The sequence below is a fragment of the Emys orbicularis genome, chromosome 1 (genome assembly GCF_028017835.1).
Source record: "Emys orbicularis isolate rEmyOrb1 chromosome 1, rEmyOrb1.hap1, whole genome shotgun sequence".
Taxonomy (NCBI): Eukaryota; Metazoa; Chordata; order Testudines; family Emydidae; genus Emys; species Emys orbicularis.
The window spans coordinates 229,579,729-229,599,771 of NC_088683.1; the positions used below are offsets into that span (position 1 = coordinate 229,579,729).

Sequence of the window (20,043 nt, forward strand, 5' to 3'; positions counted from 1 at the left end):
CACCTCAGTCTTTGCATCCTTTGGGGGGTGTTTGTCCCTCCTATTTATAGTTTCAGTCCCCCTCTTAAAAAAACATTTCCAACTAAAACCCAGGAGACAAAGAGTCTATGTAGAAGGATAGTACCTGCTGGTTTTTTTTCTCACCTGTTTGAACTTCCTTCGTTTTCTCTCCTACTTGATGACTCTGTTTACTGCTTAAATGCAAATTAAGGCAAGCACAAATTCCTTCCTTTGTTTGGAACAGATCTGATTTCTGCCTGGGCAGAGCTGTGGGGTTTGGAACATGTGTTAATAATATCATACAGAGGAACCTTGTAATTTCACATGCAATGTTACCACACATATTTTATCAGGAAAATACTAACCAGCAAATTATGAGTTTTCAAATAATACCTTAGGAGACAAACTTTGTACAAAGATTATTACAATAGTGTGTATGGTGTGGATGTAGGGATATATTCCATCACAGAAAATTAGTATAATTAATATCTGGGGGAAATGTTGTATGTGATTCGATTTGTTTTGTAACTGTGCCTGGAACTTGTAGACATTGTAGTGTTTGAGAACTGTAGATGTATACATTCCTGCTGGTGCTTTGTCTAAATGGAGTAGCTGATTATTAAAACGGGACCCTAGATTTTTCTTATCTTGCAGAATGATTTGAACTATACTACTGAACAGAGTAAGTAGTACTCCATATAGATCTATATAGTGGCTTCTTTGTAGCAGAAAAGAGGGTTGTTTTTTTGCCAAAGTTAAAATTCCTGATAAACGTATGAGGCAGCTCACATCTATGCATTTTAGAGCATGTTCAGTTTGTGTCTCCGTAATACAAATCAAACTGGTTTTGCTTGTGGCAGGCCTCGTCTGAACAACCCTGAGTTTTGGTACTGGCAGGCTGACCTGTAATGCTGACACACACCGTTGCCAACTCTCCCTGCTTACAACTAGTGCGTCTCACTACCTGTGTTGCACCGAGAGCCCCGCCCCCGGCACAGGAGCACTTCAGGCTCCTAGCGCTCGGTGTTTTTAAAGAGACGTTTCTCTGTCAGGCCGGGGATAAAAACCTTTATAGGCCAGACCCGAAGCTTGGAAACCCCGGGAGTCAATCAAAATACCCCCCCGGACTCTGTTTAAGGAAACTGATGACTTTTACGCCAATCTCCCGCTCTGTTGGGGGCGGGGCGCTGGCCCATGAGCACGTGGGGGGGAGATGCTGCGGGGGGAGGGGCAGCAGCCGCCTCGGGCGCTTGGCCTCAGAGCTACACTGGGGCCCCAGGAGCGCTGACGTCACTGCTAATGCGCGGGGGGGCCCCGAACTCTCTGCGCGGTTTGTTTTGCAGCATCAGACGGGGGGAGGGGCTTGCTGGCCCTGTCGGCCCTCCCATCCTTTGCCCCGCCCTCGCTGTTGGGCGCTCTCCTGCTGCGCATGCGCTTATCTGCCCTGCTGCCTGAGCGAGCTCAGGAAGAGGTGATGGCCGGTGGGCGGGCTTGTTGAGCTGTGGTCCGCCTCGCACGCGCGCTGCTGCTCGTCTCAACTTCACCGCCCCCGTTCATTGGCCGCTGCCTCGGGGTCGTGGCGGTCTGACCCGGGAGCGCAGCTGGGTCGCTGCGCATGCGCACTGGCGGCGGCGCGGGTTGGAGAGTCTCTCGGAGTCCAAGCCAACGGTTTGGAGGGAGAACGAGGCCGTCTCGAACCCTAGGGCCGGCGCGCGAGCGGCCGCTTCATCCGCGGCGGAGACGGCGGCGCCAGCTCCGCCGGGGGGAGGGGAGCGCAGCGCGGGAGGGAGCCCCACGCACAAAATGGCGAATAAAGAGAGTAAGAGACGGCGGGGCCCGGCCGGTCCCTGTTCGGGCTGGAGGGTCGGGGGTCGGCGGGTTTCTTCTCCCCGGGCGAGGCGGGGTGGGGGCGCCTCCCGGCTCCGCGTCTCTCGGGACGGGCTGTCTCTGGGGGCGGGGCGATCCCGGTGCCGCGGGGCTGAGCGGCCCGCAGCGCGGGGAGGGGAGCGCGTGGCCTCGCGGGCGCCGGGCGGAGCCGCCGCTGGGTCTCGCCGCGAGCGGGCTTCGGCTTAGGAACAAATAAAACGTGAGGCCGCGGGTGTCTGTCTGTCCCCGTGCGTGCAGTGTTCGAGGACACGGTGGAGGAGCGTGTCATCAACGAAGAGTACAAAATCTGGAAGAAGAACACCCCTTTCCTGTATGACCTGGTGATGACCCACGCCCTCGAGTGGCCCAGCCTCACTGTGCAGTGGCTGCCTGATGTAACGAGGTGAGACTCCTACCTGCGCTCCGGTGACCTGCGTAAACTCCCATGCGCCCTGTTTGGAATAGACTTTTAGGATAATAGTGAAAGTAACAGCTTGCAAGAGGGAAATAATCTCTTTTTAAGCAGTCAGTCGTGTCTTCAATATCTGAGCTACTCCTCTTGCTTCACTGTGGCTGACTGCTAGGAGTATCAACACTGGAAAATCTGTTTGTCAAGTGCCTTTACCTGCATTGACATGGATTTACCATAGTAGGTGCTGATGTATGCCTCTATTTAATGTATGTGCACATAGAAGTCTTATTCACACTATTCAAGCGATAGTGACAAGCACTCTAAAAGACTGGGATTTCAGTATTATTAAAGATGTACTTGTTAAATTTACTGATGTCAAGAACACCTGGAGTTCAACTTGTAAACATTTATGCTGATATGCCTAATGTGGCAGGGGAAAATGTTTTCCCCCAATTAATCTGTAGTCTCCCATAGAAATTGGGATGATACAGAAGAACTTTGCCTCAAAATATTTAAAAGTACAATACAACTGTGTTCAGCTTTTTGTAAGACTGTCTGTTTTATTGAACAGGCCTGAAGGAAAGGATTATGCCCTTCATTGGCTAGTGTTGGGAACACATACCTCTGATGAGCAGAACCATTTGGTTGTTGCAAGGGTCCAGATTCCTAATGATGATGCTCAGTTTGATGCTTCTCACTATGATAGTGAGAAGGGAGGTGAGTATTGCGGGAATTTTTAGATTGTTTAACACTGCTGCTAGAAGAACACAGTGCATACCTTGTTTAATTGTGTTCTAACTTGGGTTTTAACTTTAAAAATATTTTTTAAGGGTCTGTTTGTATACTAAACTTGTTTATAGTATATAACAGTGTCTCTCAGCCTTTCCAGACTACTGTACCCCGTTCAGGAGTATTTCACCGCACTTAGTCTACTTGCTTACAAAATGAGACTTAAAAATACAAAAGTGTCACAGCACACTGTTACTGAAAAATTGCTTATTTTCACCATATAATTTATAAAGTAAATCAATTGGAATATAAATATTGTACTTACATTTCAGTCTGTAGCATATAGAGCAGTATACTCAAGTCTATGTCTGCATGAAATTTTAGTTTGTGCTGACTTTTTATGTCAGTGCTTTTTATGTAGCATGTTATAAAACTAGGCAAATATCTAGATGAGTTGATGTACCCCCTGGAAGACCTCTGCTTACCCCCAGGGGTACGTGTGCGACGGTATATAGTGTAGTTCTAGAGCCTTAATATATTTTACTCTGACCCTTTTTAAAAAAATCTGAAAGCTGATAACAATTCATGTTAAGTCAGTATTGGAGAACCTCCTGCAAAAGTCTCCTATTTGACATAAATATTGACTTTATTAGGTCTTTCATTTGTGATACTTAAGCTACCTGGTAGACTAGCAAGAGATTTACCCCTCGGAAGGTGTTACGGCTGGTCACTACTTATTGTGATGACCTGTTCAGATTAAGAATACTTCACTGCTTTCAAGATAAGAAGATAACTTTTAAGATTTTATATTAAAGGGGTATAGTGTAATTTATCTTCCATGTGACTTGTATTACTACATTAAACAACTTGCGATTATGAAAAGCCTGAGAACACTGGCTTAACACACTTGAAATAGTTGACACGATTTTAACCAAAAACATTTTTTATATGTATTAAAAAAAAATCTAGAATTTGGCGGCTTTGGATCTGTAACTGGTAAAATTGAAACTGAAATTAAAATTAACCATGAAGGTGAAGTAAATCGTGCTCGCTACATGCCCCAGAACCCCTGCATCATCGCTACAAAAACTCCTTCCTCTGATGTGCTGGTTTTTGATTACACCAAACATCCATCTAAACCAGGTGGGTCAACCTGCTTGAATTTGTATACAATAACTTCTCTAGTATTATAAATGTTGTCTAGATGTAGACATGAGTCTGACAGTAGTCCGGTTTATTGTATTTTGATGCTAAAGCACTAAGTGTCTGAAGGTGCCTTAATTCCCGTGCTAGTTAAAAACAATTTGGATTAGTTAGAATATGCTTGGGGTAATTAAGCTCAGGAAGTTTGCCTAGGTATTTCAGATTTGAGGTGATAGAGTAGGACCCTCTGTGACTATCTTTAGCTATCATCAAGTGTCTTGTAACCTACTCTGAACACGAAATTGAAAAGCAAATCCTGCTTCTCCCTGTAGTAAGCATATGCAGACAATTTTGAAATTGTATTTTATTTTGTAATGCAAAAATAAAAATTCCATCAATTACAATCCGTCATATTCTTCTTGTTTAAAGGAGCTCTAAGAGCTAAACAATGGTTTGGTTCTTTTTCAGACCCAAGTGGAGAATGTAATCCTGACCTTAGGCTAAGAGGACATCAAAAAGAAGGTTATGGTTTATCATGGAATTCCAATTTGAGTGGACACCTTCTCAGTGCATCTGATGATCATGTAAGAAACTAACTTCCCCCTTTGTTAATACAAAACAGAAGGAAGAGTTGCTGATTCACATGGCCTAATAGTATTTTTCCCCATAAAATCTCTTCCACTGGTCTTCTCCATCCAGTGTACACCAAAATGCCTTCATATTTTTAATTCTAGGTGTTCATGTTTCTATCCTTTATACCCTGAAAGCCCGCTTACCATGACACATCATCCTTAACAGAAGGAGGTTGGGACACCTCTATAGCTAGTTAATGCCTACCCCATAATAGCTACTCCTGGGGGTATTCTGCGCAAAAAAAAAAAATTAAAAATTCTTCATATTTTATTTGTCAAAATAATGCCAAATAATCACACCAATTTCAATTGTTTCTGTAATTTATTTAAACTACAGAATGAAGTCACTAACTATTCAGCATTTCCTAAATACATGAAAGTTGCAAACACTGTAACTAATACCCTGCATTCTAGCTAAATTACATTACAGAACACCAAACAGCCCCCCCCCCCCCCAAAAAAAGTAGAATGTCATTTTAAATTGCTCTGACTTTCACACATGAAAGTCATACAGTTTTTGCTAATCATTGTCCTGGACCTGGCTGGGTACTTTGAGAAGCGCTTGGTTCTGATTGTCCTGATTGACTGCTGGGTGAATGTTTTATTTGCCCCCAAAGTCTTTTTTTTTTAAATTTTATTTTAATGGGTAAGTAAAATAAATCCTGAGCTGTAATCTAATCTCATTGTGCCACTTTGGCACAGGAAAAAAAGTGAGAAAGCACATAGATCTTCCTAGCTGATTCCCTTACTGTCATTTATAAGACTTTACATCATTCTGGCAATGTAGGGGCCTTAAAACTTTTACAGGTTTTAAGCTCCTGGGGGAATTGACTGAGAATGGGAACAGTTAACTATCAATAGGAACAGTAACAATGGTTTTGTTTTTTTTACATTGGGGGAGGGGCGGCGGGATCTGCCCGAGGGGTCTCGCCCACCGTGTCCCCCACCATTATGAGAGCGGGGGGGACGACCAAACACCGGAGGCAGGAGGGGAAAGGGGAACAGGTCGACCACTCCTCCCTGCTAGGCTGCAGGCAGGGGAGGAGGGCGCCGGAAGGGGATGGCTAGATGTAAGGGGGTGGGGAGCTATCAAGGACTTGTGCGGGTTCGGTCACCGACTCAGGATGGGAATCCGGCTCCTCTAGCTGCACTAGGGGAATGGGCGATATAACTGCATTGGGGGGGTGTGTGCAGTGAAACAGGCAAACTCAAACGGGAGGGGCACAAGCGCACGGGGGGGGGGCATGGGCGCATGAGGGGAGGGGCTAATCAGGGCAAGGGGGGCCGCAGGGGGAGGGAAACAACCAAGCTGTTACTGGGCAGGCAGATTGCTGCTGCTACATTTCTGCCTCAGAGAATGAGATCAATTTAACCGTCAGCAGCAACATTAACAATGGTTGCTTTTTTTTAATTTAAAGGTCTTTATTTTCAAAAATTGTTATGTTTTAAATCCTTAAATTACTACATTTAAGAGCAGTATACGATCACATTTGCTTAGCTGTACGATCTTCTGATGAAGGAACAATAGTGATTTTAACACCATCACTAGAGGCCAAGTCTGTTTTATTTAACTGGAACACCATGAACTGGAAAATACAGCCCTCTGTACTACTACTGGGTGCTCTAAAACTTTAGGATCACCCCCATACAGAATCTTGGCCTTTTTCTAGGCAGGCAGGCTGCTGCATTTCTGCCTTGGGGACGGAGCCTGCCTTGTGCATAATAAAAAGCCCTACCCCTCCATGCCAGTCTCTCTCGCTTGTTGGCATGCATGAACGCCCAACCCTGCCACCTGACGGTGATCAACGTCTCCCACAAAGGCACGCATGGCCAGCCCCCCTCCCCATGCAGTGATTTGTGTCTCAGAGGCTGGTCCAGGCACGCTGGAACAGATGCTCAGCCTGGACTGCCGGGGAAGAGGCACGCGTCCCCTCGCAGATTTTTTTGTATTTTTCTGCATGGAGGGCACAGAAATATGCAGACCATATGGAGGTGCTGAATTTTGTCAGGAGTAAATAGCCAAAGGGTTTGTTATTGAATGGCACGATACAGTCTCTCTCTTCTCCTCCCCTGTCTCCTAAAGAAATTGCTGAATGGATGTTATATTTGCACTAAAGACACAAACCTGTGAGATGAGGTTAATGTCTTGGGTTGCAGCAGCATCTGTGGAAATCTTTTCTTTTAGTCTCCCTTTCTTTCCCTGTCCTTCCTTCCCCAGCAAACCCAGCTGTGGTATTTGGTGGACTACAAAAACTACATTCTAATAAAGTCTGGGCAGAGACCCCAGTAGGAATATCATAGACTCCCTTTGGCTTTAGTAAGCTTTCTTTTTATAGGCAGTTATGATGGTGATGTGTAAGGGCATAACTTTATTAAATGAGGCTTTTTAAAAGACAAGAATGATGGTCTCAAGTTACAGAAAACACATGAATGCCAGCAGTGTGGCATAACTATGTTAACAGTTCTAAAGCCTCTGAATATTGAACTTGTATTCTGATGTCAGACAACATAATTGGAATACAACTAGATTACTATCCATATACTGAAAGAGTTACACCAAGGAAAGCAAGTCTGAACAATAAATTACATTGTATTAAAATGTGACTTTTGTCTGCAGACTGTTTGTCTGTGGGATATAAGTGCAGGACCAAAGGAAGGCAAAGTTGTTGATGCTAAAGCAATCTTTACTGGACATTCTGCAGTAGTAGAAGATGTGGCATGGCATCTGCTTCATGAATCTTTATTTGGATCAGTTGCTGATGATCAGAAGCTTATGATGTAAGTTTGGGAGGAGAGTTGGGGGTGGGGAGAAACTGAGCAGTTCTCTGGAACTTATAATTCCCTGCTTGTCAATGCAACAGTCTAGACAAGCACTGCACACTGCCTAATTTTAAAAAAAATATCTATTCAGGCTATGAGGTGGCCTGCAATCCTAAAATACTCTAGCCTTCTGTTGCATTAACATGAAGCTAAATCAGCTAGATTTTACAGCATTACTTGTATTTCTAGGAATCTGGATAGGAATAATCCTAAATGTGCCTTTCCTTCTATTTGTTTTACTGTTCAATGTTGCCTTTCTTACTAAGACTACATTGTAAATATAGATCTATGGTTAAACAAATGGGTGAACGGGAAGCCTGATTCTACAGTTTCTCTAGTGACCTACATATTTTGGGTACTTTTATGGTCCCATCATTGTAGGTCCAAAGCCATGTTGCTGTGATCCACAGAACCCCTGCTCAGCTGCCACCTAATCTTGTGGGTGTCTAAAATCACTAGATGCCTAAATTTCTGCTGTGCTAAGGAACTTTTTACCTAAGTTTCTACCTCCAAACATGTGCATTGCTGCCTTAGGTAGGCATCCGGACACCTAAGCCCCGCTGCAATTCTCAAACCAGGTGAAGATCGGTGTTGCCCTCCCTATCTCTCCTGTGGGCTGGATCTGGCAGGTGTTTGATCTGAGCACAAAACAGCCACTTGGTTATGGCATATACTGAGAGGTAGAGGAGAGTGTTTCTCAGTCTCGCCTGTTGAAGCTGTTCCACTTTAGCCCAATGAATGTTTGTAATATAGAGACAGTGAGGATGACTCTGTAGTCCAGTGGTAGGGCACTTGACTGAGAATTGGGAAACCCTGCTCAAATCCATTCTCGAAAATCATGCGGAAGGAGGAATTTAACCTGGGTCTCCCATATTCCAGGTGAGTACCCTAACCAACGGAGCTAAAAGTTATAAGGAAGGCTGTCACTGCTGCTCCCTCCTCAAGTCCTTTTGTTTAGCTGAGGCTGTGTACCTCAATCTTATGTATTTATCCTCACAACACCCAGGAATTACAATAGAAGGGGCACAGAGCGGCTAAGTGACTTGACTAAGGTCACAAATGGAGTCTGCAGTGGAGCAGAAAATTGAACCTAGGCCTCACCAAGTTTTATGCTGGTGCCCTAACCCCTGGATCATCCTTCCCCTTGATTGACCTGATAATTCTATTTAAAAGCAAGCTGTAAATACCATCCGGTCAGGTGGACTGACTAAATAGTAATCTAGTGCTGTGAACTTTTTCAGAGATGTGAGGAATCCAATCACATCTGTTTGCCCTAACAAATTACTTGACAGACTAATCATTCCCCTTGATAAAAGGGAAAACTCTTGAGGTTGTACAGTGAATGCTTTGCTTTTGCCAAAAGATGAAATACCTGGCTGCTATAAATCTTCTAACTGATTAGTATGTTCTAAGACAGATGAGATTGTACTAGTATGGAATGACAAATGACTCTCAATCCCTTCTCCCCCCCCCCCCTTTTTTTTTTTTAAATGTTGAAACTTGTATACCACGCTTTTCAGCCTGGAAGGAATGTTTTAGTCCCAAAGTAATGTGTGTTAACTTTATACAGATATTTAATGTGTACAGTTTTTATGTAGTATGAAATGAGTGCTAACTTTGTGACCAATGTTCATTCCACTTATAGCCTGTTTAGATGAAAAGTTAGTGCGCGGCATACTAGTGTGCTGTAGATCCACACACACTAGCTTGCTGGATGCGAACTGTTCATTTAGACAAGTCTTCAGACTGGGCTGTTTCAAGTGCTGAATAGGGTTTAGTGTGTGAGAATTGGTTCTCCCTTCTACCACCTTTGACTGGCATTTTTTTGTGTGTGTGTTCTTCCTTTTTCCCTTCATCCAAAAAAGTTGGGACACGAGGTCCAATACTACATCCAAGCCAAGTCATTCTGTAGATGCCCATACAGCTGAGGTCAACTGCCTGTCCTTCAATCCCTACAGCGAGTTCATTCTAGCAACTGGTTCTGCTGACAAGGTGTTTTACTTATGTATATTTTTCAATTTGTATAGTATGTTAATGTATATGCTCCTAAAAGTGTGCTTAGACACTAGTCACAAATGTCAATAAAACAAGTGCAACGGGTAGCTAAAATGTATTAATTTAAAATTGAGTAACTTCAGAGGCTTTTGGAGTAAAAGTACCTTATTTTTTTTCCCCCTTTCCCTCACAGACTGTGGCTTTGTGGGATCTACGAAACCTTAAATTAAAACTTCATTCTTTTGAGTCTCATAAGGATGAAATCTTTCAGGTGGGCAGAAGACAAATGAATAACTTGAAGGTTTTAGAATAAGGTTGTGCATATTGCTGAGCGCTCCGGATCAGGTGGGAATTTGGTTTGGTTTGGAATTCTGATAATGTGATCAATTGAAATATATCTGATCACTGAGATCTGTTGCAAGAACTAATAGCTGAACTAATGCCACCATTAAGCCTTAGTTTAAGCAACATAGGTAATGTGAGTAGACTTGTTTTTCTCTTCTCCCTCAAAGTATATTCATGAGTCTGCCAGCTTTCTAACTTGCTGCTTTAACAGCAGCACACAAACTGGCATTTTATGGGAAATGCTTAGATGCTCTCTCACTATGGTTAAAATAAAATTAATAGGGCAAGTATAAAAGCCCAACAGCTTTTCTCAGAATAATTTAAAACAATTCTTGTCTATGTATCTGTGCCTCCCCAAAATCCTTCAATGTGCCCTGAAAGATAACAGATTTGGGCTATTTCAGATGGGTAAAGAATAGATTCTGAAGTTGAGGACCCCCTCAAAGAGCTCCTGGGCACCAGTTTCCTCTCAGAGGGTTCTCCAGCTTTGAGCACTCTCCACCATGGCATGTGGGGAGAGATGGTCCTTAACATTAGCAGATCACAAGCCATTTATGGCTTTATAGATGACAATCAACTCTCCAAAACCAACTGGTAACTAATCAGCCAGTTAGATCCAGAAGATTGCTTTCATGTGCAACTGAAAAGATAAGTTTGAGTCAAAAAATCTCCTAAAATATGTATGATCGAAGTCAGGAGTATGACTTAGCTTGACCCAGACTCATGTTCCTAAAATATGTATTTCCAAAAAAAAAATTCACAAACAGAAGGCAACTCTAATTCCAAATACTCCCTTAAAGCTGTGTGACTTTATTCAATGACTTTCATTTTATGTATGATTAGGCAAGTTTAAAAGTGATTTGCAGGCACACTTGACCATTGTAGAAAATGGAACTAAATAATACTGACACTTTATGGTAGTATAGCAGTTTTAATGGTATATTTCTTGTGATTAGATTTCTTCCATGAGGAAACTTAAGATCCTCTGAATTGGAGGAAAGCCTTGATGTTGGGGTACATGAAGTGAGAAGTAGTCTATATATTTTTGAGTCTATCTTCTCTAAACTTGTCCTTGTTATTAAAAATGTTGATCAGTTATGGCTGTAGCAGTTCAAGCATTGATAGTTAAAACTGGCAACGTTGGTCACATCTAAAATTACTAGTTCAGAATACATACAAAGACATGAACATTATACTCCTATTTTCGAGAGATGTTCTCTTCTTACAGGTTCACTGGTCTCCTCATAATGAAACAATTCTTGCTTCAAGTGGGACTGATCGTCGGCTAAATGTATGGGATCTAAGGTAAAGAGTGATTCTGTTCCTTTATTTAAAACCTATGTGGAGGTAGCAGACACACATCCAATATATGCAGTAGGCTTTGCATTTGTACTTAAAAATAATTAAGCCTACAATTTAGGCATAAGCTATTTTCTGTTTAAAAACTAGCAAACTTCAGTGTAGGAATACTATGCTGTCTTTTTATTGAACTTTGCCAGTTAAGTGTAAAAAAATAAAAAAAAACCCACTTCTGAATAACTCTGCATGTCTCCTCTCTTCTCTCCTCCCCCTCCTCCCCCCCCCCCCCCCCCCCGGTCTTTTTAGTAATAAGTGATCTCTGCCCCAAGGGTCCTTTATTGATCTAATCTGCAGAATCTGATTTTTTCAGCAACCAGTGGTGATGACCCATGTTTGAGGATTAAAACTTCGGGTGAAGAATAAGCAGCAAGAGTAGGAATTGAAAACAAAGATATTTTCTCAGCACAAGTGCCCCTGATAAGAGAAGGGCATAGTCCTCCATTAGCTATTACTTTTTTTTAACCTTAATTCCCAAATTGACTTCTTGCCCACTTAAATGAGATAACTATATTGATGTTGTAACTACTTCAAGATTTTAAGGGTTTAATTATACTTCCTTTAAGCAGCATTGTTTTCTTTACAGTAAAATTGGAGAAGAGCAATCTGCAGAGGATGCAGAAGATGGGCCTCCTGAACTTTTGGTACGTATTTGCTGTCTTTAGCTTGGAGACCTGCTGATGCCTCATAAGAATTTATATCTTTATTCTTAGACTAAAGAACTGCAATAGCAGACCAGACCAATAATCTGTCTAATCCAGGAATTTACTTCGGGCAAATTCTTCAACGCCCCACTATCTCTCGGTACTTGATTGTGGCTCTCAACTGCTAAGTGAGTTTTAAGGCAGTGGTTCTTAATGCTCCTTTGTATGAGTGCTGCGCAGAGTGCCATTGCTGCAGTAGGTCTGCAATGTTGCCTATATCCAAGGTCAGGTAAAGTGTAGAAAACACAGCTGTAGGTTATACTTTTAACTATGTATAAACCAAAACTAATCTACTACCTCACTTTATCATTGAAACAAAGTATAGTGTTTAATGTTTCCTAGATTAGGTAGTCATTTAGGGTTCTTAGCAACTTAATGCTGCTATAAATGGCTGTGTTGCTAATAGCAACTTTACAGGAGGAAAGGAAATAATCTGAAATAGCTTCTTTAGTTCATGTTAGGCTCTCCATCAAATGATTTACAAGCAACCACTATATTTTGTGCACAACTATGTGGGAAAACAGTTGCTATTGGTTGACTTCCACATCCAGTAATAACTCTTCATCTTGCTTCTGGGTAAAATAACCTAATATAGAGCTTTTTGAAAAGGCAGGAGGCTGCTGTGCCAAGTAACACAGGTAGCAAGAATGCTTTTTTAAATGGTGTTTCCTGCCTTCTCCTCAACAGTCCTAATCTGAAATGTTTGTGGGCGGCATTTACATGTTTGTGGCGTACGTGTTAAGGCAGCTACTTTAAAACTGCACCTCAGATCTCCACTTACAGTAGAACACCAGAGTTAAGAACTGACTAGTCAGCTCCACACACCTCATTTGGAATTAGGCAGCAGCAGAGATGTGGGGGGAGAAAGGCAAATACAGGACAGTACTGTGTTTAAGCTTAAACTACTAAAAAAGAGAGAGCAGCAAATTTCTACTGCATAGTCAAGTTTCAAAGCTGTATTAAGTCAATGTTCAGTTGTAAACTTTTGAAAGAACAACCATAACACTTTGTTCAGAGTTTCGAACATTTCTGAGTTACGAACGAACAACCTCTGTTCCCTAGGTGTTTGTAACTCTGAGGTTCTACTGTACATAGTTATACCTTAGTTTTACTTTATTTGCTAATGAGAATAGTAAATTTAAAATATTTCACTACTTTGATGATTGTCTAGAGATGTCTTGGGTCATTAAATTTGATCTTATTAACAGTTTATTCATGGAGGACACACTGCAAAGATTTCAGATTTTAGTTGGAACCCTAACGAACCCTGGGTAATCTGCTCTGTATCTGAGGACAACATAATGCAAATATGGCAAATGGTGAGTGTCAGAACTTAATTTCTGCATTGCTTTCAGCTTCATGATATAAATGAAAAAGGAGGTTATTCTTCTCTTTAAAAAGTCTTTAAAAAAGACAGGCCATGTCTCATGTAGGCAATCTTTTTCCTCTAACTAAATGGATTTAACTTATGACCTGAACATTAAGACTAATATTCATACAAAAAAAGTTCTGTTATGACTTGTATATCATTTTGAATTTTATTAAGGATAAATTGAACTAGAAATGGCTAATTTCTAATATATACCAAAAATATCCATTTCAACAGATGAGTTAACTGGAGCTAAGTTGATATTTTAGTATCTTCAAAAGAAGGAAAAATAGATCTTCAGAGTGAGTTTGCAGATATTGCAGGTTTATATGTGCTATGCTATCCAGAATCTAAGCTTTTGTTTTACAAATGGCTTCTAGAACTCCTAATTGCAAAGTTAACTGCATTTTTAAGACTTCTGGGAGTCATGTTGGCAGTCATTAATCCTAGCTAGTTATAGGATCTTAGTAGTAAAAGAGGAAGCCCTACATTATCAGAGTCCCTGTAAAGGCAGGACCATTGCCTGACAGCATTCATTTGATATAAATTGACACCACATGAGTTTTGCCAGAAAACCACAGCGACTTAAAAACATCAACTAAATGTATATACAGATGTACCTTTCCTTCTATCCACTTGAGTTTTTTTTCCTTGTAAGTTGAAGGATGTGTGTTTTTGAAAGCAATTACTACTGGGATAGTAGTTTTAAAGTAAGACTGAAACTGGATATGAGACCGGGACAAAATCTTTTGGGTAAAGAGCTAAATGGATTAGGATTAGCCTAAAGTGCATCAATTTAAAATATCGTATACATACTTTTAATATTAGTGTTGATTAGTCTAGCCATTTTACATAATCTTAAAACTGACTTCTCTCTTTAAAGTCAGGGAAAGGGATACTTCTGAGAAAACAATCCTGTTCTCAGAGTACCTACTCCTCACTTCTGCAATCATATGACTTCTAAGATTAGAAAAAATACTGTTAATCAAATGTGCCTATCACTTTTTGATACTTGTAATGCAATAACTTGTGTCTCTAGGCTGAAAACATTTACAATGATGAAGAACCAGATATAGCAGCATCAGAACTGGAGGGTCAAGGAACATAACTTTCTCCTTAGGAAAAGGAAGACAAGAATGTTGGGTGTTTGTGAAGTGGCTGACATTCATATAAATTATGTTATTGTTTGTTTTTTTTGACTACTATATACATTCAAAATATTCTCAGTTGAATGTAATGCTTATACCAATGCTTGATTTTTATCGAGCACAAAGCTTGTATAGTTGAATTTAATGGGATATCCCTGATTTTTTTTTTTTTTTTTTTTTTGGCACCTTGAAGTGAGCTATAGCAAACTGTACAGCATTTAGGTATTGGGGAAAATAAGTGACTGAATACCAATGTCTATTTTTAAAACAAGCTTGCAGATTCCTGTAAATGATTAGACAACTCAAAATCCTCACTTTTCCTAGACTAAATGCATAAATGTTTTTATCATATGTAAAATGAGCTTTTCACTTTTACAGAACACTTCCTGTTTGGCTTTGCATAAATAAACTTTTTTGAAGAAAATGTTTGGTGTATTAACTGAAGAAGAAAATCTAACTATTGCCTAGTGGCAGTGCTCTCCAAAGAATAGGGTGGGTACCTTTCCATGTTTGTCTGCATAGATGTAGAAAGTTGTGTGGAGGGGCATGTGAGTTACCTGCTGCCTGATGCTAAAGCTTAATACTTAAACAGCTGTCCCCATTGTTCCCTCTCTTAGTATTTCTAATGATATTTAGCTGTAGGGCTAAAGTATAAATGAGGTCTGGATGGAGAGACAGATTATGATCTCAGAGGCACTTTAATGAAAGTCAAAACAAGTTACCTGTAGATATCTTCTTGGGAAAAGACACTTTTCTTGTACTTGAACTTTATAAAGGACATCTTGCTCTGTGGCTAGATGGTCAACTTTCAAATCCTTGTAAGTCTTCAGCAATGCTGTCCATGAGGTTACTTTAAACCCAAAATCTTCCAATTAAAATCAATTGGTGTTTAGGTATCATGGGAGAGGCCCCATACAAATATTATAAACTGCTGTGTAGGAAGACCTCATTATTATAATAATATTCATATACTTGTGGCCATAGTGCATGCTATATTATCTAGCTAGTCAAATATATTTTTGTAGCATCCTCACTGTGTGGAGTGAAATACAAAAATAGACCTAGGAAAGGAGAGCAGATGTTTCACTCAGTATGTATCTGAAATGGCATCTAACTGTTGGAGTAAACCATGTATTTTAGCTAACTAAATTGGATACATCTAGACAACACTTCTATTGAATTTGGATGCATCAGCCTTTGAGGCAAGTGTCTCCGTAGCTGTAGAGGAGTTACATATTCTAGTCCTGTCTCTTAAATTAGAGTTATCTGCAAGCTCTTTAATTTCACTGTTTTAATAGGGAAAATATACCTATCCTCAATACATGTATGAGTCCCTGTGAAGATAAAGGATCTCTGCTTTGGGGTGGGCCCATACCACACACAAGAATGACCATACTGGGTCAGACTAATGGTCCATCTAGACCAGCGTCCTGTCTTCTGATAGTGGCCAATACCAGATGCTTCAGAGGGAATGAACAGAATAGGGCAATTGAGTGATTCATCCCGTCACCCAGTCCCAATATCTGGCAGTCAGTTGCATCCCTGACCACCTTGGCCAATAGCCTTGATGGCCCTATCCTCCATGAACTTACCTAATTATTTTTTTAACCCAGTTATGCTTTTGGCCTTCACAACATCCCTGGGCAATGAATTCCATAGGTTGACTGCACTATGTGAAGAAGTACTTCCTTTTGTTTGTTTTAAACCTGCTGCATGTTAATTTCATTAGGTAACCCGCTGCTTTTTGTGTTTGCGAAGGGGTAAATAACACTTCCTCCACACTATTCATGATTTTATAGATCTCTATCATATAGCCTGTCAGTCATCTCTTTTCCAAGCTGAACAGTCCCATTCTTTTTAATCTCTCCTCCTGTGGAACTTATTCAATTCCCCTAATCATTTTTGTTGCCCTTCTCTGTACCTTTTCCAATTCTAAGTATTTTCTGAGAGAGGGCAACCAGAACCACATGCAGTATTCAAGATGTGGATGTGCTGTGGATTTATATAGTGGCATTTTAATACTTAGTATTACTAGCTTTTTTGACTGCTGCTGTACACTGAGTGGATAGTTTCAGAGAACTGTCCATGACTCCAAGATCTTTCTTCAGTGGTAACAGCTAATTTAGACCCTGTCATTTTGTGTATATATATATTTCAGATTGTTTTCCAGTGTGCATTACTTTGCATTTATCAATATTGAATTTCATCTGCCATTTTCTTGTCCAGTCACCCAGGGTGGCATTTTTTGATCCCTTTACTGGTTTTTTTAAGATGGGGCATACATTTTATTTGAACCTCTATTATGGTGTTTTTAAAAAGTTACCTTGCAGGCATTTCACTCTTAACTGTTCCTTTTAATTTCTATTTAACTAGTTTCCTCATTTTTTGGGTGTAGTTCCCCTTTTTGAAGTTAAATGCTCCTGTAGTGGGCTTCTTTGCTATTAACTACATCCTGGTCACTGTTAACAAGTGGTTCAGCCACATTCACTTCTTGGACTAGAGCTTGTGTGCAATTTAAGACTAAATCAAGAATGACCTCTTGTGGGTTCTAGATCTAACTGCTCCAAGAAGCAGTCATTAATGGTGTCTAGAAATTTTATCTCTTCATCATGTCCTGAGGTGACATGTACTCAGTCACTATAGGGATAGTTGAAATCTCCTACTATGAGTTTTCTGTTTTTGTAGCCTCTCTAATCACCAAGTATTTAACATCTCACAAATGTTAAATGCAGTTGATGCACCATAACTCTCACATCTTCCTCTTGTAGCCCAATGCTAATCCTAAATACTATGAAATATTCTTCTTTACTGTTTATTAATACACATTGCCTCTTGGGGGTAAGGAGAGGCAGCAGTAGCTGTGGAATTGATCCTCTGAGAAGTTGTAGTATGTGAGCTTAGTGTTCATGCACCATGTTTTCTTACATTAAAGATTTTTTTCCCCCACTAATGGTGGAAAGCTGCAAGTCTTACATTCATCAAGTAAAAATCTAAAACCATGTGATATAAAACTAATTTTTCCATTTGAAGACATTTTAATAATCCTTTATGACATTTGTATATCACTAAATGGATGGAAAGAACCCAGCTATTCCAGTCTGCCCAATCAAGACTTTAATGATGGATGCATCTCTGTGAAAGATGGTTACACAAAGATTTTAGAGCTCAGAGCAGTTCACAGAGCCTGCATTGCATTTCTGCCAGGGATCTGCGGTCTGACAATTAAGTTCTGACTGACAACACAATGGCCATTTTATATATAAACAGCCACCGGGGGATGATAGTCTCTATTATGTAAGGAAGCAGTTTGACTATGGAACTGGTACATTCAGCACTAAGTACCTCTCAGGGCAATACATCACGCAATACATCACGCATGTCTACAGAATACATCTGAGCAGATAATTTTAATCAGCCCATGTTTAGGTCATCAAGGATTCTGTCATCCATTTCATTTTCCAGGAGTGGGGTCATCCATCAATAGACCTGTTTGCAATACACAAGAACAAAAAATGTCTCATTTCTGCTCTAAAGTCAGAACCCCAGCATACACATTTCTTATGCAGTGATCCCCACAAGTGACCTGTGCTTACCCTCTGATTCCCAGGGTGCTCAGGAAGATCAGAGAAGATGCTGCAAGGTCCTGTTTGGCTGAGGAAGTTTTGGTACCGAAAGGTGATGCTTCTAACAGGACATCTACCAAAACCATTACCTCCTTTACTGGACTTACTATTGCAGGACAACAGGAACATCTTACTTCTTTGGTGATTCCACATGTCCATTCCATGGCAGGTATTTGTGCACTTCAGTGCACAGTTGTCTGAGTCTTTTTACCCTTTCCAGTACATGTCGAGGTGGCTTGAATGCCCTCTGCTTTCTCACACGTCATGAAGGCATAAAGGGCCGAGCCACCTCAGATCCCCTCCCCTCAGTTTTTTCCTACTGCTTGTGACAATTAGTGGAGCTCCCTGTCCTTGCTTCTGCAAGTCTCTCAATATCACTATACAGTATCCATGTACAGTTTAAAAAAAAAAGGTTTTTTGTTTGTATAAGTTCTGCCACCCAGTTTGGGGTACTGGCTCTGGTAATGGAGGTATGCCACACCATCCAGGTTTCAAGCCCTGTTGCTCTCATGGCAAGGCGATGCCAAATAGCAACTCTCACCTCACCTGCCTTATGTGTTTGGGGAAAGCTTGAGAGTGAGAAGGGAGGCAGTTGTAAGGGCTTTAAGACTCGTTCAAAAAAAGACAGGGTGGACAGATTAAAATATCTGGTCTTGGAATCTGTCCTGCATTCTCCATCTGAGCCCCTCAGCATTGATCAGTAGCACACCTCCAGCGGGCCCCAGTCCCAAAGAAGAGGCATCGGAAAGTGGATCCAGTACCGGTGCTGTCGAGGAATTCAAAGAGGATGAGCTCTGCTAAGGACACAGGAGAGTATTCTAAGAGGAAGCATTCCCCAGGGCACACGTCTAAACGGGAGTTCGGTGACTCTGGAGGCCAGTGTTGGCCTGTCGAGACCAGCTCCCGAAGCATGTGCCTTGACATCTCCTACATCTCCTCGCACCACAGTAACACAGAGTATCTTCCTGGTACCTTACACTCCCGAGTTGTTTGAGTGTGCAAGAGAGTTGTTGAACCTCTTGGTTCAAGAGTCTCGCCTACCACCAGTATCTAGGGTACTACCTCTGGCACCTTCACCTCTACACCAAGCATGCATCTCCAGCGGTGCGCATCAGGGTATCAGTGAGGCCAGTACCATCTAGGGGAAAGCCCTAGATTATAGCCCCAGCTCCCCTTTCTTCAGAGTATGAGCCTTCTCTGGTACCAACAGGTACGGCGCCACCTTGGTCTTAAGGAGCAGCAGCATCCTCATCAGACTTTCCTACATATCCCAGCATAGCCAGTCCCATCAGGAGGATTATGCCACCTGCCCACCCAAATATCAGGAGGGACCCTTGGGCTATGCCTACCTAGGCTCCAGAGCCACACCAATGGCCCTTTTGGAACCCTTGGCTTTCCTGTCCCTGCAGCCATCTCACTGGGCTCCACCTGCCGGGCATCAGGAGCATTGCCGCCACAGGCATGGTACCAAGCAGAGTCAGGGTCTCTCTCATGAGCAACTGCAGGAGGGCCAGAAGTTGCATCAGCCCTTGGTACTGCTAGCATTTTCTTCCTCAGCTCCTGATGAGGCAATTATGGGGGAGCTTCTCTTTTAAGACCCATCAGGAGCTGCTGAGGAGGATACCTATGACTTTTGATATCTTCCTGGAGGTGGTCTAGGAGAAATCCCACAAGCTGGTGAACATTCCAACGTCTGCGGCCCCAGCTAGAATAGCACTGCCAGTAAATGAGGCTATTTTAGAACCTCTGGCAGACCCCAGCTTCCCTTCCACCAACAACTAAGAGAGTGGAGAGAAGTTACTATGTCCCATCCTTGTGGTTTGAACATCTGGGTAACCATCCTTCTCCAAGCTCCCTTGTAGTTGTAGCAGCTAGTGAAAAGGAACAACAGGGGCACCAGG

The 20,043-nt window shown here is 41.7% G+C and overlaps 1 protein-coding gene across 1 annotated transcript; it reads left to right on the forward strand.

The window, feature by feature from the left end:
• The first annotated feature begins 1,773 nt into the window (after positions 1-1,773).
• On the forward strand, positions 1,774-16,246 carry RBBP7 (RB binding protein 7, chromatin remodeling factor). The gene is made up of 12 exons (XM_065408895.1): positions 1,774-1,819; positions 2,125-2,269; positions 2,850-2,995; positions 3,977-4,150; positions 4,619-4,734; positions 7,400-7,560; positions 9,468-9,594; positions 9,791-9,868; positions 11,171-11,247; positions 11,885-11,942; positions 13,211-13,321; positions 14,411-16,246. The coding sequence occupies exons 1-12, from the start codon at positions 1,804-1,806 to the stop codon at positions 14,477-14,479; spliced, it is 1,278 nt and encodes a 425-aa protein (XP_065264967.1). The 5' UTR covers positions 1,774-1,803; the 3' UTR covers positions 14,480-16,246.
• Positions 16,247-20,043: the final 3,797 nt, after the last annotated feature.

Coding starts and splice junctions, on each gene's coding strand:
- RBBP7 (XM_065408895.1), top strand. Junction 9,869..11,170: donor ATAAGGATGAAATCTTTCAG/GTGGGCAGAAGA, acceptor CTCTTCTTACAG/GTTCACTGGTCTCCTCATAA. Junction 13,322..14,410: donor TAATGCAAATATGGCAAATG/GTGAGTGTCAGA, acceptor TTGTGTCTCTAG/GCTGAAAACATTTACAATGA.